At 40.4% G+C, this 27,288-nt stretch overlaps 1 protein-coding gene across 5 annotated transcripts in view; it reads right to left on the minus strand.

Moving 5' to 3' along the window:
- LOC134401817 (poly(rC)-binding protein 3-like) overlaps positions 1-27,288 on the minus strand; it is a 355,457-nt gene that overhangs the window by 38,076 nt on the left and 290,093 nt on the right. For all 5 annotated transcript variants that reach the window (XM_063131119.1, XM_063131129.1, XM_063131092.1 and 2 more), the window contains 3 exons: positions 15,634-15,775; positions 1,004-1,027; positions 854-886 (listed from right to left, as the gene is read on the minus strand). In XM_063131119.1, coding sequence (XP_062987189.1) covers positions 854-886; positions 1,004-1,027; positions 15,634-15,711 — 135 coding nt within the window. In that variant the 5' untranslated portion in view covers positions 15,712-15,775. The remainder of the gene's footprint in view (positions 1-853; positions 887-1,003; positions 1,028-15,633; positions 15,776-27,288) is intronic.

A 27,288-nucleotide genomic window follows, 5' to 3' on the forward strand; every position in this document is an offset into this window, starting at 1 on the left:
CCTTTTCCTCTTTTCCTTCCTTCCTTCCTTCCTTCCTTCCTTCCTTCCTTTCTGTTGTTCCAGCTCTGACAGAGATAAAAGGATCTGGAACCACTGTGATGGATTGATAGATATTAATTTTGTCTATCGTAATGGAATGGGGTAAAATAGCTGGAAAATTATGAGATGGGCTGGAGAGAGATGCCATCCTAGGCTTCCTATTCAAATTGCTTTATTTGCGTTGTCAAGACAATTCTAATGCTGTTTGATATCAGATTAGACCACAAATTTAATGATATATTTTAAGGATAATCTGGGCTGTACCAGCTCAGACTGCAGAATCTGAGTCAAGCCACCTAGTTTCTCACATAAGGAAATACTCCTCCATACAAAAATAAAATGAGAAATCCTTGAACATAGAAAGCCACCATGCTAGGGAGAAGGCTAGGAGCAGGGTTTTAGTCTAGCCGTCTAGCTTTCTGTTAAAAGCACTACATGGAGAGCATTTGGTTATGCGTGCTCCAGTCTGCATTCTAGAGGTGTGGCCCAGACACAGATTTACCAACTCACTAAGAATTAGACTTATATTTTAACGGCAAAATGCAGAAGGTTCATAGAACTGATACCATCTGGCTGTATCATATTTTACGTAGAAACGTTTTTTTTAAGCACTGTATTGTAATGGCATCAGACTGCAGCTTAACAGAAAATTGTGATTTAGAGCTCATTGCAAGTACTCCTTTTTTTTATCCACTTGGTGGCAGTATCGATTCATACATGTACTTTTATACTCCCCCCCCCCTCCACCACTAGCCCTATATTTTCTGAAACTGAGAGGATTTTAAGTCAAAGCAGTTCAACATTTACATCTTACCTCCTCCCTCATCTTCTTAACAGTTTCTCCTTTCTGTTAAAGAAAGAGAAAGCATGTATTAACTTACATTGACTGGTGAATTTGTAGGAAAATATTGAACGAACTACGCTGACTGAAACAAATTTAGCATTGAGAAAGTGGGTCACTGACCTTTCCAATGATGCTGCCAACCTCCTAGGGGGGGAAAAAAGAGTAAAATGTTAATGCATGCAAGCTGAAAAAGGGATACATATATATCATCTATGCACCTATACATCTAAACAAAATAAATGGGCATGAATAGATATAATCCACTATATCACAAGCTTTAATTCTAAAAGTAGCACATCATTGAAATGCACTCTTAAGAAAAAAAATATGATGTCAGTGAGCTAGAGTAATAAAATCTGGGAGGGTGAACCAGCAGCTCACAGGCTGGGCATGGTCCTGAGGTAATGTTATGTAGCCTCCAAAGGCCCTGCCAAAGGTTTAATCAATGAATTGTATAGTTTGGCTCCCTGCTACCCTCTCCAAAGCAGCTGGATGGCAGAGGGACTATTTTGGACATGTCTCTGGGAGAGAGGCGGGGCCAGGAGCTTTACATCATGATGCCAGTTGCATTGTGATGCAGCTGATATGGGCGGAGCTTGGAGTGATACAGCACACCTACTCCATCCTCACCCCACCTCAGTCAGCCTCTTCCTCATTTGCTTGGCCCTTGCTGGACACCTTTTGGGACCAGATAGGAATTTTTAAATTGCCTCTGGTTTGGCTTTCTGAAAACCTTTTCAGGATTTTACTTGGATGTGGGTGCTATTAAATATGTTGGCCATAATACAAGGTTAGCAGGGTTGGCCTTGGAAAGTGAAAAACAGACTATATCTGGGGAGGACCCAGAGGCACCTTTATGGTGACAGGTTGTTTCACAGTCTTGTTTTTCTGAAAGCCAGGCATGAGAAGAGGCCGGACTGTGTCATACTCTTGGGCCTTGGGTAGTGGTGACCTGGAAGGGCTTCCCTCAACAGGTCGTGGCTGTCCAGTTTCAAGCCAGCATTTATGGTTTGCATCTGGGCCTGGGCTGGTTCACTCATAATCTCTGTGCAGGAAGATGTGCTTAAGGGACTCCTGCCTCAGAGTATTCCTGCACACTTCTGTGTAGACTCCACCGCAGATGATCTATTTCAAAAAATTAAATAAATGCTGGCCCTGGTTTATACCAAACCTGGGTCTCACCTATTATGTGTGTGTGCGTGTAAAGTTTGTTAGCAGTATCAGTCACAAGGAAAAGGGGGGAAATGTATTCAGCTTGTAATTATGTTACTGAGATTGATGTGCTATGGAACTATAATATCTCAGAAACAGAATGTTAGATAACAGAGAGGATCATCAGACAGGGGAGAAATCCCGTTTCACGTACCATTGCTCTGCTTCCCGCTTCACTTCTGCATTGAGGGCAAGCTCAAATTACACGGGGGAGTGTGCAGAGACCACATGGCCCCCTACAGAACAATAGGAACAGTGTCCTTTATAGTGGAACTTTCCTGCACATGGCAGGAAAGCCTGATAAATCCCAACTTATTTTTTAAAAAAGTCAGGCTTTTTGTGGGTTATTTTAAAATACGAAAACTGGGAAATGAAACAGGAGACATGTGGCAGGATCACTGCATCGTCGAAATGATCCGTGAAGATCCATGACTGGCCAGTTGCGAGAATGGGATAAAACGCTCATCTGATGGTGCTCAGAGAGTCCATTCTGGCCTAGTGCGAATATCAAATTAGCAGGAAAGCCAAACCTGAAGCTAATGAACATGGAACCAGGACCATGGACAGTGGATGGATGTTCATCTATTGAGTGGAAAATAACTCATGGTAACATTCACTCAGCACCTTCAGGAATAACTACAAGTATACACCCATGTAATGTTTCAGTCCTATGGCCAGTAATCACAATATAGGGGATAGTGAAATGGCTGGAAACACACACACACACACACTGCAATACAGGAAAATTCCATAGAGGTTTCCTAAGGACTTCCCAATTTTTCCAAACAGAAAAAAAATAAAAATTTGGGGGAACACCAAGAACTATGAAATATTTTCTCTTTTGGTATAACTGTAATGCTTTTAAAGACAAGGTTTCACTCACTTGAAATATGTAGTATGAAGATTTTTATGTAAGACAAATATATACCGTTAAGAGAACGATAATTCATGTGATATATATATATATATATATATATATATCACACACACATCCAAGATGCATTAATATTGTGACTACATGAAACTGTTTCTGTCTAAATAACACATTTTCTTTTGTTTACTACAAAATTTGTGGTTTCTCTTTTCACCTTTCATTCCCCCCTATCTTGTAGACAGCAAAAAGCAAGACAAATGCTTAGGTAGCACAGGTGCAGTGGTTGCACCCCCCCTCTCTGGAACTGAGTATATTCATAATTTTGCTTATACAAAGCTAAGGCATTTATACTTTTGAGGCTGCAATACCATGCATGCTTACTTGGGTGTAGGCTCCACTAAACAGTATGGAGTAAACATGTATCAAGTAAACATGCATAGGATTGCTCTGAAAATTTCATAAATATGCCAAACAGGACAATGATACCATTATATTGTTAAGACAGTAAAATTAGGTTTGATAAGAAAATGTTGGATAGAACTGTCACACAAGTGGATATCTAGCAACACTTCACTGTTCTCTCCTCTGTGGCCTCCTGTGCACACTACAGATCTGTTCTAGATGGTCCCCCAACCCTCTAAATTAAATTGGGGGGGGCATGCAGAGGCCAGGGAACTACACGATTGGATACACTTCTGCTGGTGAAACTATTCCAATGGATACAACCTAAAGTAAGTATTGTGTATATTTCAATTTCTCCCAGGGGATTTTTTCCTCCCTCTATGGTTTCAAAATTTCTCAAAATTGTACATCTCTACACACGGTAAAAGAAATCTACTGGTTGGAAACATGAAGTAGTTCTTAGATGATGAAATGGATAGATATGAGAAGAAAATTCATGATGTAACAAATCTTTCCACAGTAGTCATACAGAGCCATTTCCCCCAAATTCCATATTAAGGTTCTGCTTCAAGCCTAATCAAAGTGTTCACTAACAGCACGCAGTACAGCATATGCCACTACAGAATGCAGGATACATGAATGAATGCAGATTTTTCTATGCTTAGATCTCACACTTAGGCAGAGTTCAGTTGAAGCTTCAGCAAAACAGACCAACCATTTACAAGAATAATAAATTGGGAAGGGGAGGATGTTTGGCATGAGGGTCACAGCATTTTACCGAGCTTATATTATACGACAGTTTTCACAAGTGCTTTCTTTTTGTGCAAAGCATCAGTGTGACTTTAAGAAAGGGCATCATTATCAAACAGCTAAATAGAATTAATTATAGGAAGTCCTGCTATTCAGACCTCTAAAATAACAGGTTGCTAAGACTTGAATTAAAAACACACACATTACAATAGAAACAGACATTTTAAAGATCCCACTAAAAGAATTTTAACAAAGAATACATTGGATGAGCCTCACAAGGACCTTAACTGGAATCCCACACAAAATGCCCTGCATATTAAGGCTGTGTATGTACACTCCAGAGACAGGGGTGGATGTTTTTGCTAATAGAGAGGCTATTTTTCTCTGCCTTTGCTCCTCTATTGCTAGAAGTATTTGGTATGATCCCAGTGTGATGTTTTGCCCCACCTCCGCAGTGTTTTGGACAGGCTTTTGGCTATTATTTACCTTTTCTTTTAAAGGATGTGCTTAGCATTCAAACAAAGGAAACATGCATTCTGAGCCTTAAAAAAAGAAGAAGTGAAAATCCATTTGCATTGTTTTAGAATTAAAAAGAACTTAGGGTGAGGGTTGTAATTGCCGCAAGGATTAACGGTAGAAAGTCCATTTCAGTTACAAGTCTTTATCAAATTCAGACAAATGATGGGTTCTAATTCCTCAGGAAAATCCTCGTATCAAATACCAGCTTGAATTAGTAGTAAGCATTAGTCTCCCTAGAACAGTTATGCGATAGGAGCAGTCCTCAACCTTGCAGTGTCACCCTTTGTAGACAATTACTTCCTAAACAATATATATAATTGCCTACTTCATGTCATCTTATGTAACATCAGAATATGGAACGTTAGATTATTATTTTTTACCTATCATTTACTTGTTATGGACTGTGTTTCTATAAAGAATAAACTCACTCAGGATTTGTCTCAATTTATATCGTCTGTAATAACCTTCCACTACTTCCTTGAAGGGGCAATATCTTGTATGACATACTTTAAAAAGAAAAGAAAAGAAAAAATAAAATCATGAATAACACCCATCAAAATGTCCGAAATGGAAACTGGCTTTATAACATCGAACTGGTTATAAATATACTGATAAAACAAATCTTTCATTCAAACCAGTAGTGGTAAGTGTTCTGTTTTTTATTGACTTTTATTTATTTATTTATTTATTTTTATTTATTTATTACATTTTTATACCGCCCAATAGCCGAAGCTATTGGTAATTTCCCCCTCCTCCCAGATTTTTATTGAATTTGTTCTTATTGATTTTTATTGTATCCACTCTCTGTGGTTTTTATCTCACGTGCTGCCTTGAGATGGTCCCACACTAAGGGGGAATAAAATAATTTTAAATAAATAATCAATAAATAAAATAACTGTCTGCAGTGTAAAAATCCAATATACTTCCCACTGGGAAGTAAAATGTGATGGTCCTGTTCTTTTTGAGTTGTCATAAACTTGAAATCCCCAGGTGTATAACTACAGTCCAAAAATGTGTAGCTAATGGAGCTTCAAGAATTTTAGTTCTAGTCTTACTCTTATGTTCACTAATCTGTAATTTCAAAGCTCTGCTTGTTTATCCTACATATACATATAATTAAGGGCAACAAATTACAATTGTTGACTGACATGTAGTGGAATCTCTTAAGGCAAGAACCTTACCATCTTTAGGATTAGTAAATTCTTTTAACTGTAAAAATTGTGCACATCAACAGCATTTTCCATGTTAGTAATATGGATCTTATCTAATTGTAAATTATATCAGAATGAACTAATTTGTCCTTCATATTAGATGACCTATCCATATAATAGGCAAGTTGTTGCACCCTGGAATATCTTGCATTAAATGCCAGTGCTTCAACACAATGCATCTGAAGATTTTATTTTTATAAATCAACTTCTTATACTGCAACATCTCACTTCTGTGATACATCTCAGCCTGATCTTTAGCTCTTCTGTTAGCCTCCTAAAGAAAACCTAATTCTAATTATTGTATATATTTATCTCTGTGTTGAGTATATAAGTCTGAATGAGTACACTTATGTTTTAATCTTTAAAAAAATGCAAACGGCAAACGATCTCTTAAATGTATGGGATGATTACAGATACAATGTAATGTAGTATACTTACTGTAATATTTAAAGTAAAATTGTCCACCTAATTTAAAAGTCATAAAATCCAAGAATGTTACTAATAATTCAAGCTGGAACCTAATAAAGGACTTCCCTGAGGAAGTAGAAGCCATCATGTTTCCATCTTTTAGCATTAGGGCAATATAGTTATTATTTGTATATGATTGGGCCTTTATTTGCTGTTTTGTTTATAGTGTAGAGACTCAGTGTGTGTTTTTATCTTGTCATAAGAGCCAGCCAATAGACGTGAGAACTGCATCTTATTAGGTTCTCATTTTTATAGTCCTATGACCAGCCTTCGGAGTTATATTGCAGCATTGGTTATGCAGGTAGCTAGGAACAAAATCTGGTCAGAGGGAATATTTGAAAGTCAAGTGGCAATCTCTAAAATTAGTGCTGACAGTCTTACAGTTAATTAGGTCACTAGATGAGAGAGTTTATTGGAGAGATCAAGGTCTAGTTTTCTGCAGCACGCACTAAACCTGAGGCAATTTAACTGACATGCAGTCTGTTTTGGTTATGTACTTTGCATCTATTATTATTTTTGTTGTGCTGATGAACTTGTTAATCACCCAAAAAGTGTTTGTTTACCTTTGTGGGCATCATACTTGACTATTCACCTAAATCTCTGTCTCTGTCTCTCTGACTGTCTCTCTCTGGCCTGGTCTGCACCAAGCAGGATGCTGCCCTGTGAAAGCATTATGAAAGCGGTGTATGGTATGTGTTAATGGCACCCCACAACAGTTGTTAGTGCACTTCAATACTGCTATAAAGCAATAGGGTGGCTCCTGACTTTTATGTACCACTTTCATACTGCTTTCATGGTGCGGTGTCCTGCTTGGTGTAGATTAGGCCTCTCTCTCTCTCTCTCTCTCTCTCTCTCTCTCTCACACACACACACACACACACACACTTTGTGGTTTAAGCAAAAACTTCAATAGTTCCATTCTGGGTCTGTTTTTTAGGCTCATCATTTTTTAAAGTTGTTATAGCACTTTTAAACGTATGTGTATATTGTATGTTTTTGTGGTTTTTAATTTTTCTTTATTGTTTTTAAGTGTCTTAATCTTACATAAACCACCCAGAGCACTTTGGCTATGGGGTGGTATACAAATGCAATAAATCATCAATATCATCATCATCATCATCAAAATGCCCAGCCAATTAGCACTCCTGGAAACAGGAAAAACCTCCAACAGTTATATGGTGCTCCTGGCTTATGTCCATTTGCCACAGGTGTGGGGGTGGGGCAACGAGGGAAACATTCTAACATTGTCAGAAGAAAAATTATTTGTTGGGATTGGGAAGAACGTATTGATTTATGTTAGAAAACTTTTTGCCGACTTTTTTCTGTCTCTGGTAAAATGGACCTGCTGAAAACACATAGGATACTTAATCCTCCCACCTTTTTTGCTGTTGCTTCTTCTTTTCGGTGGCTTACCGCTGCTGCAGGGACAGCTCTTCTGTTTTCTCCCATTTATTTTAATTTGTTTCCATTGAAATTGTTATAAAAAATAGGCAAGATGGAGATCCTGTCCTCCTCCAGAAGAAAAAAGATTTGGCAGCAGGTATTTTCTGCTAGTGTTATAGATTATGCACCTCCTAAAATTTTCTATCACTTGGTATTTTCAGTCCGGAACTGATTAAAACAAAATCTGTACTTAGCTTAATGGTAAAACCAGACCTAGCAGGGATTATCACATTTAATTCATTTGATGGATTAGTCAACAAATGACTTTTTGCCAAATCAGCATTGTAGAGGCCGTGGGCATTATCACGATGTGGGAAGCCCTCTCAAAGCGATTGCTTTAGCAATAATGTCATAATAACACTCAGCTGTGTAAGTTAAACAGAGGCACAGAGCACAGCATTGACAAAGTAAGCAATCAATAGATCTAAATGAGCTAGTACAATTGGTTAATGCCGGAGATCCAAATATTCCATCAAATGGTACAAGAGAGAGCATTGTGTGAGGAGGAATAGATATGTATGCCTTCAGCAAAGCTATGTGACAACCAACTTGTATTAACATACTATAACTTAACAAATGGATTGTAGTGTAATGGCTCAGAACCTGAGCTGTGTTTTTATACTGTTGTTTTTATGTTTTTGATGGTTTTTAATTTTTGTATACTTTTTAATGTTTACCATTTCTAACTGTTGTAAACAGCCCAGAGAGCTTTGGCTGTCGGGCGGTATATAAATGTAATAAATAAATAAATAAATAAAAATAAAATAAACCAGGAAGTCATCTCTGCCATGAACTCACTAAAAAGCCTTAGACAAGCCATAGTGAGTTGTTATCGTGGATGGTTGCATGGTGGCTTAGTGTGATGTCAGAACCAGGAGTGGTTTTTCTTTGTGTTTTGCATCATGTGTTGTCACAAGCAAGCCACCAGAGAACCTACAGACTGGCTTCGTATGGTATGATAACCCATCGTACATTCTCATGTGGAACAAGCCATGGTGGGGTGTCATGTCATCTGAACCTGGGCCACTTCCTGAAGGATAGCTTATTTTTGAACAACAAGCCACCCTGACATCCTATGGCATATTGTAGGCATTATTTAACCGCTGATGGGTTGTTGTGTCGTTTGAATCTGGGAAAGCAATCTTATCATGGGTTGAGGCAATTAGGCACAGAGCTGCTTGGCAGTAACAGCTCCAAATGAGAGTTGCGGAAATTGAGGGGGGCTTAAATCTCTCTTAAAAGGACTTGCTGGAGACTTGAAGAAGTGTGGAATGGAAGCAGGGCACTCACAAGTGTTAGTTCAACACTTAGAACCCTGGGGATCACCTTGGGAAGTGGGTGATCTTGTCCCCTTTTGCCTGACCTGTTACTGTCAACGGCTGTCATATTAGACTGAGGGAGAAACAAACAACAGCAGGCCACTGAGCAGACAATTGTTTGTCAGGAGTAACAGATAAGCTACCCACCATAGCTTATTCTCAGGGTGGCCACTCAAACACTATCTCTGTCTCTGCCCCCATCCATAATCATAACAAATCCCAACCTACCTTACAGGGAGGTACTGCCAGAAAGCTGAGAGGGATAGGAAGGTAATTAAAACAACAAAAAGTCTTGCAGCACCTGAAAGGCTAAGAAATGTATTATGGCATAACCTTTCATGGGCTACAGACCACTTTATAATCCATGAAAGTGTAAGCAATCACAATGTTGTTAGTCTTTTAAGGTGTCATAAGGTATTTGGTTGGTTTTGCTGCAACAACATGACTACCTATCAGGAAATAACAGCTCTGTTTGGGTAGCCTGTGACCATTCGTGTGGAGGGTATTCATTCTTCAATAACTCACTGTTTGAGGAATAACTGTAAGGAAACAGTTTCTGGAATGTAGAGTTCAGAGACATTGTGACATCAGCATACTTGAAAATGCTGCATACTTGAAAATTCCAGGCTACAACTGACATCCTGGGCCATGCAGAAGAGTTCACCATTTGCTACTGAGGCCTTCTACCATTTGGTAGATGTCTCAGTAGCAATAATCAATCTTGTAGCCTTCAAAACAGTCAGCATTCTTGTGTTCCTCAACATCTTGAATTTTATCCAATACCACAGTAAACATGTTTAAAAGAAGATTGTTTGGATTTCTGAAATTCTTGAGTAAATTAAACATTGTGATTGAGATACACAAACACACAGCAATCCTATGCTCTCTGAGTACAGCTTCCAATACCATAGGCTCTGATCTTTCCTATGCCCTGCCAGCAAAGGACAGCAGGGCAGAAGTGTGGAGGAAGGGAGGGCTTTCTGTATTTGTTCTCCATCCATGTAAAAAGAATAATTAATTTGCTCTCATTGCTTGCAATGGAAGGCAATACATTTTGACCTAATGTAGGTCAATGAAATGTAGGTCAATGTAGGTCAATGACCTACTGAAACATTTGACCTGGTCTAAATGTTTCCCCTTTGCTGGGGCTGGGGCTGTGGGCAGGGAGGCTGTGGATTCATCCACCAGCTTCCCCTCCTCCCCCTACGAGGTTGGAGTTCTGACCTCATAGAAGGAGCCACTACAGAAACCTTTGTGACATCTAGGAGGCCCAGGATGAAATTGGTGGTGGTGGTAACTGGAGACCTTGTTTAAGACCTCAGAGGGTTTCCTCCCCCCCCCCAATCAATCCCATATAGCCCCAAGGATGTGTAACCAGGACCATGGGATTGCTCTTTCCAGTAACCTTCCCCCACCAAGTGCCCTTCCGATGTTTTGGGCTACAGCTTCTAGGATTCCTGATCATTGGCTATGCTGGGTTGGGTTGATGGGAGTTCAAGTCCAAAACAGTGTACCAGATTGGTGAAGGCTGCACTAATGTTTGCAGCTAAAATAGAAGGGTGATCATGTATAGACATTCATATATAGGTTATACCAGAGAACACTGCATGAAGCCCCAGGTTCAATACCCAGGGCCTCTAGTTAAAACAAATCTAGACTGGCTGTTTAAATAAAACTAGTGTGACACAAAACCAAAAAGAAAGGCACTAAATGCCCAAATGAGCAGGAGAAGAACTCTTCTCAAAAGTGCCAGAAATTTATGCAGGCTGGATGTGTTTCAAAACAAGATTTCCCTCTTAAGGGGCAATCTAAAAATGCATATACATATCCAATTTAAAAGTGAAAAAACACAACCATTTAAAAATATTAAAAATCTGTTGTAAGAACTAACTGAAGCATGTATGTCTTATAAAGAGTATTTTGTATTAACTTATGGACTCTGAACAATTTCCATATAGTTAAATAGTTATACACAAAACCAATCTCCTGAGAACTAAACAGAGCTCTCAATTGTTGGAAATGATCGACTCAAACTTCCAAAAGAGAAAAACAATAACGGTGACTTCCAAGCTCCTCTTACGATCTGCAAAGATGAACTCAGAATGAGAAGGCCCTGGCCCATCATTATAGATCCTGTGTCTGCAGGTGTGCATGGAAGATACCATTGCATTCAGGGAGAACTATTATTCCATGGTATTAGAGTTCTCACCTTTACTTATGAGTAATCCCCATTATTCATTCACAGAACTGGGCTTGATCCTAACTAAACTGGAACTTAAAAATAGCCACCTAGAAAATGATAGCACCAGCAGATAGTTAAGGTCTTCCTTTAGACCTTTTGCAAATAAGGCTGTTATGGTTTAAAACCCCAGATACTTTTCTCCTCAGTAGATGTTTTGCATTCAGCTTTTGTAACTTTTCCGTCAACCAGAAAGATCATTCTGAAGTTGTATGATTATAGTGCAAACAGTAATAAAGGAGCACCTGATTTCTTTCTTTCTTTATTTTTTTGAATATTGCTGAAATGCTCACTTATGTATTTCTTTAATGGTCTTTTGACTTTAATCCACATATATGTTTTGGTATGGGCACTCATTTTTGGTATATTTACAATAGAAAGTGTTCACGTAGGTGATATCCCATGGGCTTGGATGCACGTTGGAGAGTTGAATCATAGAGAATCATAGAATTCTGGAGCTGGAAGGTACCACACGGATCATCTAGTTCAACCCTCTGCAATGTGCAGGAAAACCAATTAAACCAGTGGTTCCCAAACTTTTTCAGGTCACCGCCCTCTTGGTTCCACAAACTCATGCCCAGTGCCCCCTACCCTACACTATAAAAATCATTATTCAGAATAGCGGTTTTCAATGACCCACTAAAGAAGATAATAACAATAAAATTCAAAACAGTAACAATTAATTTAATATTTATTCAAAATCCGAAGCACCCGCCACAGGCTTGCCGAGGGAGGGAGCGAAAAGAGAGCGAATGCCTCTGTTTTGCAGCCAGTGTGGCAGGGCACACCAAGCAGGGTATGTCTCCTCATTAGCGTTTTGGTGCTTTTGAAACATTTCAATTCACCGTTAAAAGGACTCTTCTTAAACGATATTAATACATGTGTGGATTCTTCCCCTATATGGCTTGGGACCAAACTACCTTCTCCCATAAAAATATCCCTGGGTTTTAAGACCTTCTGGAGAGGTGCTTCTTGGAAAAGACCACCTTGAGCACCCCCCTGCCGCCCCTTTGCCTCTTAGCGCCCCCTGCGGCCCCATTGCCTCTTAGCGCCCCCTATGTAATCCCACTGCCCCCAAGGGGCAGTACCACCCACTTTGGGAATCACTGAATTAAACCATCCATGGGAGATGGCTGTCCAGCCTCTTCTTCTTAAAAACTTCCAGAAATAGAGAACCCACAACCTCTGTTCCACTATTGTACAGATCTTACTGTCAGGAATTTCTCCTTACATCTAGATCTAAGTCTAGTGTTGTTGTGTACCCATCAATCTTTTAGGTGTCTAGTTCTTTTAAATGCAGTAAGTGGTCTGCTTTCTGGATTCAGGATGTCCACTACCAAATACAGTGTTTATGAATACTATTCTGGAAACTCGTAGTGACACTATCATAGGTGAGGATGTAAACTAATAGTTCATTCTAGAACTCTCTGAATGAGGATGGGAGAACTGGAATGCTTGATTTTAAGGGAGAACACAGATATACTGGGCATAACAGAAACCGGGTGGAATGGCGAGAAGCAGTCTGATATGGTCTTATAGTAAGGAGAGGAAAGGAGAGGAAAGTTGTGCTGGGGTAGTGTTTGTCTGTACATCAAAGAGTGCATGGTGTTAAACAAACTAGAAACCTTCAAAGGGGTAGCCTTCTCTATAGAATTGCTTTGGGTGACAATACCAGCCCACAAAAGCAATTTAGTACTGGGGACATGCTACCATCCCCCTCACTAAGACACTCAGGATGATCTAGAGATGGAGAATGAAATCAGGAAGGCATTCAAAAGACAAAGTGTTGTAGTAACTTCAATTACTCTAACATAAATGTATGCTTCCATCATGACAAAGAGGTAGCATTTCTAGATACCCTAAACAACTGTATCACAGAACAGGGGGTTACAGAACTGCTCAGAGAGGCAACCCTGGATTTAATCCTAAGAGACACCATGGATCTAGTGCAAGGTGTGTTTGGACTGTAATGTATATGTAAATGGAAAACTGTCAAGGAAGTCTAGTATAGTCACATTTGACTCAGAAAATGTCTCTAAAATGAGGAAACTGGTTAAAAAGGACGTTGGCCTAGATGGCCTTTGGTCTGGCCCTGCATGGCTCTTCTTATGCTTACATCCCCCTTTGTCAACCATTTTTCTTCTTGGACTCACACCTCCCATCCTCCATTTCAGATTTGAGGAGGGAAAAAGCATCCACAAAGCATCTATCCAGTATGTAATCCCTAATGTTACATCAAAAGTGAAGGACTAGGAGGTTGTCATCATAAAGCACTGTCGTTGTAAGTTGAGGACACTGACTCATCATCCAAACCATCCTGGTTGGACACCCAGGACTTTTGGGGGCCCAAGTCTAAGGAGGGCCTTAACCCTCCCTCTTAAGCCTGGGGTACGGACAGCCACCAGCCAGGAGTTTCTGTTCAGTCTGAAGAGTCTTCCTCAGATGAAGAGGTCTCACTTAAGGCTCCCTCACTGTCTGACTCCTCCCATGGTTTCTTGGTTGTAGCCTTGCTGTGCTGTCTTCCACCACTCATTTCCTTGATGGTTCTGCTTTTTCCTCTTTAGTGCACTCTCTCATGGCTGCTCAGAGTGCCGGAGCCCTAAGACGGGGAGTGAATCCCCAATGGGCTCTCTTTTGGTGGGTGGGGTGGACAGTAGGTGTGGGCTGTGCCTCCATAGATGGCTCTGTTGCCTGTGTAGGTTGTGATGCAAGCATGGGTTGGGCCAGAGAACTGAACTGTTCTATGTGCTCTGTAAAGCATGCCAAGATTTGGCAAATGTCCTGAATGACTGTAGTGCTGCCTGGCCCAGGGTCCCTCAGTCAGCACATTCCTTTGGAGGGACAGGGTTGCTTCCTCACAGAGGAAGTTGCCTGGGACCTGATGACTTATTTGTTCTGCCTCCTGGTGCAGGGAGGAGGCTGAGCTAAGGGCTGAAAGTTGCCTGTTTTCTTCTTAGGTGGCGAAGCAAACTTCTAATTAAATCATGTTGGTATCAAGAAAAAAGAAATAGTATTCTTCAGCCCTGTCTCACGATCCTCCACTGGAAGGGTTTGGGGTGATGATCTCAGCAGCTGTCCATTTTAGGGCTCCCAGTTCCACTCTCTTTTTCCATGCTTCAGCCTCTCAGATTTCCATCTTCTTCTTACTGGTTTCCGCCTGCTGCTTGCCATGGTCCTCTTCAGAAGCATTTTGCCACTCTTCTTCCCAGCCTCCTTCCCTTGGCCTGTGCCAACTCTTTGAAGATCTTCACTGATTGGAGATGGCAATGGCCAAAGCTGCCAGTGTGGTTCCTTTATATGCCACAGGAATGGATTAAAGAGAGAACTCTGCTTCTCTGCTCTGCCTCCCACCCCAGCTCCACCCAGGGAAACAACCATTGCTGCTGATTGGCACTAGGCAATGAGGCTGCATGGTCCTCTGCGGATGTCATCAATGGTTGAGCTTTTATATTGTATTTTATATTATGGTTTTATACTGTTGTTTTATACTTTGAATGGTTTTAATTTTTGTGAACCGCCCAGAGAGCTCCGGCTATTGGGCGGTATAGAAATGTAATAAATAAATAAATAAATAAATAAATAAATAAAATCACACCAGATGGAGAGAAGTCGGGCGGCCTTCTTTCTCTGTCCCTCTGCATGGCAGTGCAAATGGGTGTAATAAATAAATGATTTATTACATCTCTATACATCTCGCGTGTTTCCTAAGAAAGCAGGGATGCAGGTATAACATGAACTGAACTGGGTATCAGAACCCAGCAAGATTTTAGCTAAAGTAAGCCAGGTGTAGTCTCACAGCTACATTGAGCTAGTTGTACCTAAGCAAGATTGGGGAATTTCAACCTTGCAAATTCTTAAACAAGATGCCCTGATCTGCACCTCACTGACTAATGGGTAGATTGGAACATAACAATTGAACAGATTTTTGCAGCCCTCCCAATTTGTGGTGCAAAACTCAGCAGTTTAAATATATCAGCATATGGAATTAAATTTATATTGAGAAAGCACACATTTAAATACCTATTGAACACATATTTAAATATATATTTAAAAGTAAACCACCACCCCCGCCAAATTCACAGATTAATATGGAAATGGAACAGAATTATGAGTAAAAATATGCAAAAGTGACACGGGCCAGAAATAGGCAGAATTGTCCATCCCTACTTATAAACACTTTTGCTAATATGTAAATAGGGCTAGAATGTTGGGTCTCTTAAATTCTAAAACGGTAAGGTATCCCAAAATATAATGATCACTGGCATATAGCCCAGTATCCCATCCTCATGATATTGCTATAGGAAGAAGCTTACCTTTCCATGCATAAGAAGGCGTATAGTGAGTGTGACGTTGAGGCCCCCTTCTGTCACTTTCGGATCCTTTGTGTTCATTCTTGATCAACAGCTGCAATCTTTCAATACAGATTTTCAGAGCAACTGCTCCTGTTCACTTAACCTAGAGAGACAAAAAACAAACTACCATTCAGAGGCCAAAGTTTCTCAAAATCGAATTAAACAGCAATCCTTACAAATTAGTTAATGGTCTCCATACAGGTATCACTATATATTACAATGGACATGGTGGCTCCTGCTCAAAATGGCAGCTCTATTCAAGTTTTCCTCTCTTTGCTGGGCTGTACCTTAGGTCACAATGGCCTGGTTCAGACAACACGCTAAACCATGCTGCTTAACCACAAAATGGTTAATGGAATGCGTTGAACTTAATGCATTCCATTAACCATTTTGTTGTTAAGCAGCATGGTTTAGCGTGTTGTCTGAACCAGGCCAATGCCTTCACAACATGTTTCCTTGCCTCCTCTCACACTCCACATAATTAGTTACTACCGGTGGGGTGGGGCATAATTTCTTTATTTCTTTATTTTATTTCTTTATTACAAAACAAACATTGAGATAAAGGGAGCTCCTTTTTGCGATCAAGTTCTTAAAGCTAAGCTTTAAGCAAGAGATAAGAAATAACCTACACACTTGTACCAGATATTATAGCAAAAAAGGGAATATTAATAAATGTCCAGTATGAGCATGTAAGTGTATACATGGCTTCAAAATCTGGATTTTACATTTAAATTCAATGTAATGTTCTATTGAGGAGCATTGAAAAATGAACAGATTTCCGCTCTCCTTCTCCATCCCATTTTTTCCTGCCGCAGCAGAACAGATTTTATTTTCTCTTCACGTAGCTCCATTGTGATCTTAACCAGATGTCACCGCCAGCAACAGTAGCAGACATCTCAAAGACATTGGAATAAGCCAGGAGCTGTTTTCCACTGTAAATCCTGGGTGCTGTCTGGCTGTGTTTTTGTCTAGGAAGCCTGGAGGTTACTCAGCTCAGCCCCTCAAAGGCCAAAACCCAAAGTGGTAGTAGGATGTCTCTTAATTTCTGATGACAAACTGCGGACTTTTAACTTATTTATGAAGTAATTCATATCATAGAATAGCAAAGAAGTCTGGTGGAGATGGAATGAAAAATAAACAACGAAAACCCAAGCATCCATCAAGAGACTAGGCATGCAATGACATTTACCACCGGAAATGAAGATGAAGGAAAGCAGCAGTATTAGCTCCACACTTCTCAGCAGAGTTTTTTTGCTGCCTTTATTTTTCACTGACATGTCTGAAATATTCTAAGAAGCTTGAGTCAACAACAAATATGACACCACAATGCCAGCCTAGTTATGGGAACTAAATTTGTCTTATGGCCTGAAACACGCTGGGCTAAATTTACAGTCCTTTAAGTAAAGGTAGTCCTGTTGGAAAGCTCCTGTACTAAAGATATGCGTTTTGATTAGATTGCATTGGATCGACTGTGCTGGCGGACTTCTCCACCCCCTCTTTCCCAGGGCAGCCCCTAAAAATGCTATGCAGAAGAGTCAAGAGACCCTGCTGAATGGAAATGAGTTGTAGTGTGGGGGGATCCCAAAAATTGGGCAGAGGGTTCTTCCATGAGCAGAACCCTTCATCTCATGGAAGGCCCCTTCTTCCTGCATGGCAGATTCTGCATCCAATCCATTAGGTATAAATACATTTTGCAATAAAGGACACCTGATCCTTCATTTCTTTTCTTACTCACATCAAGATTCTAATAAGTGTTCAAAGTGCTTCACATGCATTACACTAGTAGAAAGATAAAGACCCATCAGAAGGAAGAGCCGTGCCTTGAAGTTGCTCATCAACAGATAGGGCAGCAGATAGGGCAGGGCATGCAGGTCCCCTGGTCACAGTCTCCCACACTATGGTGAGATGTACTGTATTTCTAATTAAATTGTAATAATAATGTCTACATTTGTATCTGCGTATGAAAATTTTAAGCAAATTGATGTCCTCTTTTGCCCTCTTTTCTTGGTGAAGCATTTCCTCTTTTCTGGTGATTCACAAATGCCCACGGGATGGATATATTTGCAATGGAGAGGGATTGCTTAATTGTCCCCCTGCCTGCAAATGCTCCCCAAGCAATTTTTAACTTCTCTCTCCCTCCAGAAAGGCTCTGATGTTGGAATGAAGTCCAACTAGGGAAAAACACAGCATTCACCATCTCACAGGTCACACACTATTTTACTAGCTCTTTTTGAGTACTATATATATTTTCTCTCTCTAGCACATAGACATTCTTCCTCCTCTTGCATCACTCTCTTATTACACTCTCCCAGCAGGAACACCCTCATCTCATTAAGCCTAAACCTGCACCCTCATTTTTTGCTCTTCGTCCTTACTGCTCATCTGTAGACACTATGCACAAAAGGCCATCGCTGTGAAGTAGGGTGCCGTGTTTTGCACTGAGAGGAGATGCTACGATTTCCTTCCTCTTTACCTCCACAGCTTTCCTATCTTTTCTCCATTTTTGCTAGAAATACGTTATTATCTTTAGTTATTTTAGGTATTTGTGTCAGCGAATGCAGTAACTAGATAAGGGCCAAGGGAGGTCATATGGTATTGAGGCTCAACCCAGTGCTTGTTTTCTTCTATTTGCTGTTTGTTGATTCAGTGTATTGAATCTGAAAAGCCCCGTTTCAAAGCCCCCATTGCTCGTGTAATAATAGGACACACTGGCCTTTGATACCATTCTCTTCAGGGAACAAAAGCTTCTTTTGGCAAGACTACAGAGACTGCTTGTTGTAGGTTGTACATATCTTTCCAGTCAAGCATGATTAATAACGCACCAAAAAATGCACATGACCCATGGCGAGGATTCTTTCAACTATAATGTCAGCCTTATGAGCTCCCTGTAATTTTAAAATGGGCTCCTACAATGGAATGATAATTTAATTACATTTTCTGCAGCCTGTACCATTTTGTTTCATCACTTTGTGCCACGAGCCCAGCAGTTCACAGATCATATTTACTGCCCTCCAGGATTATTTTGCCAGGCCCTATCAGCATCTGCTTCTGAAAATGACTTTATTTGCAATGGCATAAAGAATAATCAGCAACTTATTTATTCAGATAAATCAGGAAAGAGTCAAAGGCTGGAGGGATGGGTTGAGTCAAAAGTGGAAGGGACAAGGAAAAGGGGAACAGGAAATAAATATCCAAAGCAGTTCAAAGGCTGTCAAAAGGTGCTCCAGTTGTTCTGAAAATATTTTGAAACGGATGACGCAAGACACAGAAATATGGATAATTCACTGAGTTCCCTTTAATACCCTGCAGAAGGGGTACATGTTAGGACATTGTCAGAAATTATTTGTGCTAAGTAAATCTAAGATATAAGCAAGCCTGATTGATTTGAGTTCTATCGGAGCTGCAAGCATTAGTTTAATTGGTAGTGGTGTTGCAAGAAATCTCGCCACCTGAGGTAGAAGGATGCACCCCTGTCTCCTCTCCCCCCCTTCACCTGTACCATCTCCTCTCACTTTTTTGGCCTCCACTGTGTCAGTAGCAGCACAGGTCACTTAGGCCCAAATAATTCTTCATTCTTAGTAGTCTCCATGGCCACGTCACCCACAATGCCTCACTCTGAGGAAGGATCTCTTAAAACAAGGCATTTGAGAAAGATGTGTGTGTGCGCGTGTGCTCTGGAAAAACATGTCAGCTGTGGAAAATGAACACAAAAAAGGGATAAGAACCTCAGGATGCTGTAGACAAATTTATTATTAAAAAAGCCCGATGTGTTTTGGCCTCTTGCTTTCTTAGGCCTTCTTATGGGAGCTGTAACAATACATGTAATATTGTCTTATTGTTTATAAGTATGCACAGGCTGTGCTTGCAATGTGCTTTTTCAATTGTAATGATTTTAGTTCTGTGTTGTCTCATTCATTTGTTCATATATATATATATTATTACAGCCCCCTGAAGAAGGCAAGAGGCCGAAACACGTTGGGCTTTTTTATATATAAAAAATTGTCTACAGCATCCTGAGACTTCTCTCCCCGTTTTTGGGTTCAGCTGTGGAAAATGACCAGCATTGTTCTCTGAAATAGCCACACAATGCGTTGCTCTGAGGAAGGACTCCTCAGAGGGAGGCACTGGGCTTGCCAGCTGCTCTGGAAAGCTTCACTGTCCACTTTCATGCTATGGCATTTGCTGCAGCATTGAACTGGACAGTGGGACTCTTTGAAGGCACTTCAAAAAGCCCCGCCATTCACTTTTATGCAGTGGCAAATGACACAGTAGGAAACATCAGTCAAGGGATATTTTGCTTGGGATGGACTCTATGATGTCAAGACAGTTCAAACCTTCAATACTGTAAAAACAACTCCCACAGCTTAAAAGGGTTCACAATAAATGGATAATCCCGTAATAGTTGGTGGCTCCGATGTCAGTGGGGTTGTGAATCTGCTCTGGGTTTCAGTCAGAACCCTAAAGGACCTATCCAAGATGCAAATCAAAATAATCTGATTCTCCTGGTGCAAAGGCATGCATGTACTGAGTTGTGCTCCTATGTGATGCTATAGCAAGGTGCCCTGGGAGTGGTGATTGTGTCTGAAATGCCCACGTTAGATTGAGGACTCGGTGCATTGCCTAATGAAATGTCCCATTTAGTGACAACAGAGTTAAATTTATAAAGGCTAACCTAAAAACTCACGCTTCAGATATAGAAACAGTCTGTTATTAAATCTGGATGTATCAACTACCTCTAGAGTATCAATATTGATACTCTAGAAGTAGTTGCTAACATCAAATAAAATTAGAGCAAATGTTGGAGGAACCTGGGTCCTAAGGTCCATACTGTACTGTATTCATATTCCTCTTTTTTACTTTTTATTCCTGGGTATATTTGAAGTGATATTCTTTTTGTCATGGCCTTTAGCTTCTACAATAAATGTGTGGTGATGATTAATTTGTGAGGGCAATTTTAATCAGGGGAGTTGTGAATAAAGGACAAATCTGTTTGTGTTCTAAGGCTATTTTCCCCTGGAATGAAAAAGAAAATAATGAAGATGGCCTTTCCTGCTTTCACTAAGTGGTAGCTTCTACTTCGTAAATTTTAGCCTTTCTTATACTTCTCTCAGTATCTTGAAAAGTTACTTATACTATGTTTGCGCAACTGACAAATATATTTGAACCTAATTGATACTTAAAAGGCAGATGAAATTTCAACTGATCAGTTGGCAATCTTAATTCTGACCCTTTACAAGGTCATTTGCAATGCTGTCTTTTGAAACTTCATACAATTTGAAAACAAATACCAATAGATGTTATTAAAGTCCTGGGCTGCTATACCTAAATGTAAAAACCCAGTGTGACTGTCAGCTAGGAATAGGTAGATCTATCTATTTCTAGTCTGTGCCAGATTTACATGTTTTTACATATACTTCTGTTCCGCTTAATCTGAGAATTTGAAATAAAATCCTCTTAAAAGATGAATTTAAATATGTGTTTTGATATGTTTAGACTACTAGGAATTGCGTTGCAGTGTTTGCAGAAATGTGAAACTGGTTTTTACCTAAGTTTCCCCTTTCAGTAGGGGTTCCGTAAGGCTCGGTGCTTGGCCCGTTGTTGTTTTCTTTATACATGTTGCCCTTGGGTAATCTTATTCAATCTCATGGCCTCCAATATCATCTGTATGCCGATGATACACAATTATATCTTTCATCTCCGGATCTTTCTCCTGATGTTCACGATCGTATCTCGGCATGTCTTTCAGATATCTCAGCTTGGTTGCTTCATCGTCGTTTGAAACTTAATATGGCAAAGACTGAATTGCTTGTTTTTCCTCCTAAACCTTCTCCTCATCTCTCATTCTCTCTTACTGTCAATAATGTTACACTTACTCCAGTCAAGGAAGCTCGTAGTCTTGGCTTTATATTTGATTCCTCGCTCTCCTTTATTCCTCGTATTGAGACAGTCGCTAAATCCTGTCGTTTTTTCCCTGTATAATATTGCCAGGATTCGATCATTTTGTCTGTCTCTTCTGCCAAGACTCTTGTTCATGCATTGGTTATTTCTCGGTTGGACTACTGCAACCTTCTTCTCACTGGCCTTCCTTCTTCTCACATCAGTCCGTTGGTTTCTGTTCACCACTCTGCTGCTAAGATCATCTTCTTGGCTCGCCGCTCTGACCATGTTACTCCACTGCTGAAATCTCTTCATTGGCTTCCAATCCACCTCAGAATCCAATATAAACTTCTCCTGTTGACCTACAAAGCTTTTCACTGTCTAGCTCCTTCCTATCTTTCCTCTCTCATCTCACACTATTGCCCCGCTCGTGCTCTTCGCTCCTCTGATGCCATGTTTCTCACCTGCCCAAGGGTCTCTACTTCCCTTGCTCGGCTTCGTCCATTTTCTTCGGCTGCTCCTTACGCCTGGAACGCTCTTCCAGAACATTTGAAAACTACAAGTTCAATCGCAGCTTTTAAAGCTCAGCTAAAAACTTTTCTTTTTCCTAAAGCTTTTAAAACTTGATTTTGTTCTGACTTTTATACTGCCTGTTGGTGCATTCTCTTCCCCTTCTTATTGTTTTATTAGGATTTTATTAGAATGTAAGACTATGCGGCAGGGTCTTGCTATTTATTGTGTTACTCTGTACAGCACCATGTACACTGATGGTGCTATATAAATAAATAAATAAATAAATAATAATAATAATAATAATAATAACCTAGGTCATTTCATATAGTAATTCACAAAGATCAAATTTCTCAAGCATCCCTACTGTCAACGTGGGCAAAAGATATAGTGAACTCTGTTTATGGGGGAAAGGTAATTTGTCTGTTGAAAAGCCAAAATCTTAGACATTCCTTAGAAATAAAACACATCTCATGTTCAGTTAGTCTATTGAGATTAGAAGGGAGATATAAACATAAATTAGTCATTTGTGATTTCAGATTTTAACACTATACTACACAGCTCATTAATATGAAGATTAATGCAACTCAAATTAAGTAATATGGCAATATATGTTGGCCTGCAACCAAAGAACTATATGACTATTTGTGTATGCCCAAGTTTTGGATATGTTTCTTAAACAGGAGCCTCGGCTCCTCATGGTGCGTAACAAGCAGGGCCGGATCAAAACGGTTTGCTGCCTGAGGTGAAGGGCAAATTGGCACCCTCTCCGCTTTCCACATAGGGCCTGTCAGAAGATACCTTAAATCCTGCTGTTTAAGGCTTTTGGTCAAGCAGCAGAGTTTAAGGTGCCTCGTGCTATGTGTTTTGCTAAACCCTGCTCACTCACTAACCACAGTCGCAGAAGGGTTAGCAGCTCTAACCATGGCTTAAAGTGTTGTGTGCGACAGCATGGCTTGTGGCTAGTGCTAACCCCAGAGAACCACAGTTTTGCTAACCACAGAGCCTGAAGTGTCATCTGAACAGGCCAATACAGAAGCCAGCCAGATTGGTGGTTGAATTTTACTTCATTACTGACATTGGGATAGTGTCCTCCACCACACCTGAGGCTGCAGGTTAGTCTAGAGGGTCCAGGACTGGTTGTATGGCATACAAAACTATGTCCTCAAACAGAGGGAAATGGTCAGGGAGTTCAGGAGCCCACCCCCCTCCCTGGCATTGTCTCACTCTGCCTTATGGTAGAGCCAGCCCTGACATCAAACCTCTTTGGAAACAAAGGTGAGTGGGTGACATGCCATGCCAATGTTTGAACATATCAGTTACTAAAGTTCTTGTGGTGACGTGATACCATCAAAATTTAGGTCTCTCATCTCCTTAAAAAAATTAATTAATCCTATCAGTATTGATTAAATAATTAAATCTGTATAAATGTGGGTGTGTATAAAAACAATAATTTTGAAGAAAAGCAAACATACTTGCTTTGATTTTAGATAATATACACACATCAATAGGCACCCTTTGAGAAGAGGTGTTCTCTCCTGTAAGTAAGGGCTAATACCTCTTCTACCATCTGTACTTTATGTAAATTCCCATAATATAAATAGGTTTTTTTAATTGCTGCCTGATTAATTGGCAGTGCCTCTTTAATTGATGAAAAGGTATTAAACAGATTATTGTAATTGATTAATATTGCTAAACATTTCAGTCTAGCAAAAATCCTTCTTGAATCTATGCCATAGTTTACTCTGGATGGATACAGATAAAACAGCTGCACAGAGAATTGTCTGGCCTCAAATTCCTAATCTACTTATAGAGAGAGGTATTAGATTCCCCAAGCAATCTGCATCTCTAGTAATTCTACAACCATGGTTTCTCATGTTTCTGGAGAAACGCTTAGATATGGATGGAATATAGCTTCTACATTTGACACTAAAATTATTTGTTGTTTTTGGCAGAAAAGTTAGCACTGATTCTTCTAATCAAACCATACAAAAGGAATATCTTTGTTACTCTGAAGGTTTAGAAGTATCAGGTTAATACCACAGAAAATAATTAACTAATGGAGGGTATAGGTTTTACAAAGCAATCTGGAGCCAAATAAAGAGCTCGGGAATATTAAACAAAAGAGACAATGTTGATATGAATGATTAGACAGTTCCACTATTTTCAAAGGGGCTTACTCCCAGAATTGCAGCCTAAAATGTATTCAGGATATTGTACTTTATCTCCCCATTCATGAGACTGAATCCAGCCAGGCAGACTGATATCTGCAAAAACTGAAACTTCTTTAACTCCCCACGTTGCAAGCAGCTGAAGAAGAAAACATTGTGATTTATTAACACAAAATATTGTGATAACAACAGTTAGTGAAGTGATGCCTCAGCTCCCTCAGTGCAATGTCTGATGTGCAGATTGGAAGTCAACACAGTAATTTTTATTCCGAAGTTTCATTCACCATTACACTTGAAATATTGCAGAACAGGAAGAAAGAGAAGTAAGGAGACGCAAAGTGACTTCAAAAGCTGGAGTGTGATGAAAAGAAATTTGGAAAATTAGAAGGAAGAAAATGTATAGGACATGTTCTAGACCAGTTTCATTGCCGTACAGTGACTGGAAAAAGCTAGATCAGAAACTGTTGCCTGTTTATATCCCGTGGGTGCTTCCAGAGGGAAGGCTCCTAGTGCTATCAATCAGAATGTGTTGTACACTTATTCCATCTTCTTTTCTTTAACAGATTTTCTGCAGTAACAAAAAAGACCGAAGAAGCAGTACAACCCCCCCCCCCAGTATTATGAAGGGAAGATGATGACACCTGGTCCAGTGTGGCTTTCAGGTTTTTCAGGTCCTTTGGCCAAATCCTCAAACCCTCAGTGAGTCTACTTCACCACCACCATTGTCACCACCTGCTATTGATTTTCACCCTCTTCCTCCTCATTGGTACCACTTGCTTGCTAAACATGTAGAGAGTCAATTGGCAAGTGAGTTGTGGCATCTCCTGCTCCTCCTTCTCACCACCACTGTTGTCTGGGCCAGATCAAAAGGCAGGTGAACAAGCAGGCTGCAGTAGTGAAGAGGAGAAACCCCAGGAGGCTCTTGTCAGTGTCCCCCAGCTTGGGTGTGGGCCAGCCATGCCTATCCTTGACACCAGCCCTAATGAACCCCCCTATAAAATTCCATTACTGAAGCAGGCTGATGGCTTTATAAGAGCCTCATCTGGAATATTCAAAATGGCTGTTGGCATCCACTGCAACCCACCATGGCTTAAATATACCATGGTGGGCTGCGTTGATCATCTGAATCCAGTCTATGGGTCAAACTAGACCTAACACTATTCACATAATTTTTAGAGTAAAAATCTGATTCAGATTGGAACCCTAACAGAAGGGTAATGGATTTTAACCCTCTGCCCCCTAATGCAGTCCTGATCCAGACAAGTCTCTCTCTCTCTGTGTGTGGAAACAATTTGTGTTAGAAACACTAATTGAAACTTCTCTCCTACTGCAAATATAAGACCCCACCTCCCCTGCCAATAAGAACTGCATGGGGGGACAAAAGGTAAACGTACCCCCTCCCATAAGATATTATTTTAGAGGCCACCAGTGAGGGAGGAAGCAGCAGCCAGGCACCTCTCCATCCTGCCTGGGTCCAGCTCCAGCTGAGAGACCCCTCCCTCCTGCTGTCAACTGTAACTGCTGAACTTTGCAACTAAGATTGTAGTGCCTGAATTTGCTTTCCTTTCCCCCCCTCCTCCTCCCTCCCGATCCCCTTTCCTTTTGTGTCATGTATTTTAGATTGTAAGCCTGTGGGCAGGGGCTGTCAAGAAATACTTTTATAAGCCGCCCTAAGATCCTTTTTTTGGCTGAATGGCGGCATAAAAATGCTTAAATAAATACAAATAAATAAAAATTATTTACTACGAATAAACAAAACAAAAAACATGCTAATAGTGTCCATTGCCTATGGCTTGGCCCTGTTTCATTGCCATGCCTGAATGTATGAGCCGAGGCTGTAATTTGCAGCTACACAAAGCTCAAGGTTATGGATCACATTGACTCAGAAAATGGGTAGGCCAACTGTACAATGCATTCACTGCCTTGTTAACAGGGTTACATTATTTCTGTAGAGAAGCAAGGCCTATTTAAAGCTCACAGAAATTCCAGAATGCCAGTCAGTGCTCATTTGTAAAGGAAGACAAGCCTGTTTTGGTTTCAAGATAATCATTTTTAACAGAGCTCTGATTTTGAAGGAGAACTCTCTCAGAACCACCAATTGTTTGCTTATCATGCAATTGTCTTTTAAAGTGCTAAGATCACGGTTACAGCTCTTGTTACATGAAAACAACCCCACCTGTTTTTTAGGGCTGTAGTGAGCCTAAGTCTGAAAGAATCTAGTCTAATGAAGTTAAAAGAGCTGAATTATCTCAGCTACTCTTTAATCGCTGGAGCCTATACTCGCTTTGCAAGTAAGAATAGTAAGACAACTACAATAGCAAATGAAAAGATTAATTCTGTTCGTTGGGGTTACACAGTAGCACCTTTTTTTCATTTGCCAACCCAATGGGAAATTGCAGACCTCACAAAGGTGGTCTCTATTTTGCTGCTAGTAGCAATAATTAAGATTAGAGTCCCCAAGTTTTGATTTAAAAAATACTGTTCCCCTAGGCAAGAAGAGGGAGCGGAATTAGGGCAAGCGAAGCCAGAGTCTGGCAGGCCATAGGTCGTACCTGCTGGGTCCAGGATTTGGTCAATAACTATATATCAAGGTGAATTTTTTTCTGCTATCATAGGCTTTTCAGATCTCAATACTGGTTTCCTGCTAGAAAAGAGTGTGAATATGTCTTGTGCTAACCTGCTCCACAAGATAAGGTATTTAGAAATTGCCGATGAGGCTCTTATAATTCAAGCTTTCTGCATTGGGAATATCTTCCTATTCCTCACACATGCAGTGCAGGAGAGCTCTTTCTCACTTCCTCTGGGCCAGTTTGCACAACATGACATCACACCAGAGTTTAATTAGACCACAGAGGCTGCTGGATTGTGCAGGGCACCCAGGGGAGCCATTTTTGCATGGCATCTACGGGTGCCTGGCTTACCATGGGTTGTTGCATTTGCCATGCTTCCCCAGACTCCTTCTCATCAGAGGATGAGGGGGAAGCTCCAGCAGATCCTGGGGAAAGGACTACCCAGCAATGTAGGACAATTGCAGGCAAGACTCAATTGAAGCCCCTCT

Source organism: Elgaria multicarinata, chromosome 1 (assembly GCF_023053635.1).
Source record: "Elgaria multicarinata webbii isolate HBS135686 ecotype San Diego chromosome 1, rElgMul1.1.pri, whole genome shotgun sequence".
NCBI lineage: Eukaryota > Metazoa > Chordata > Lepidosauria > Squamata > Anguidae > Elgaria > Elgaria multicarinata.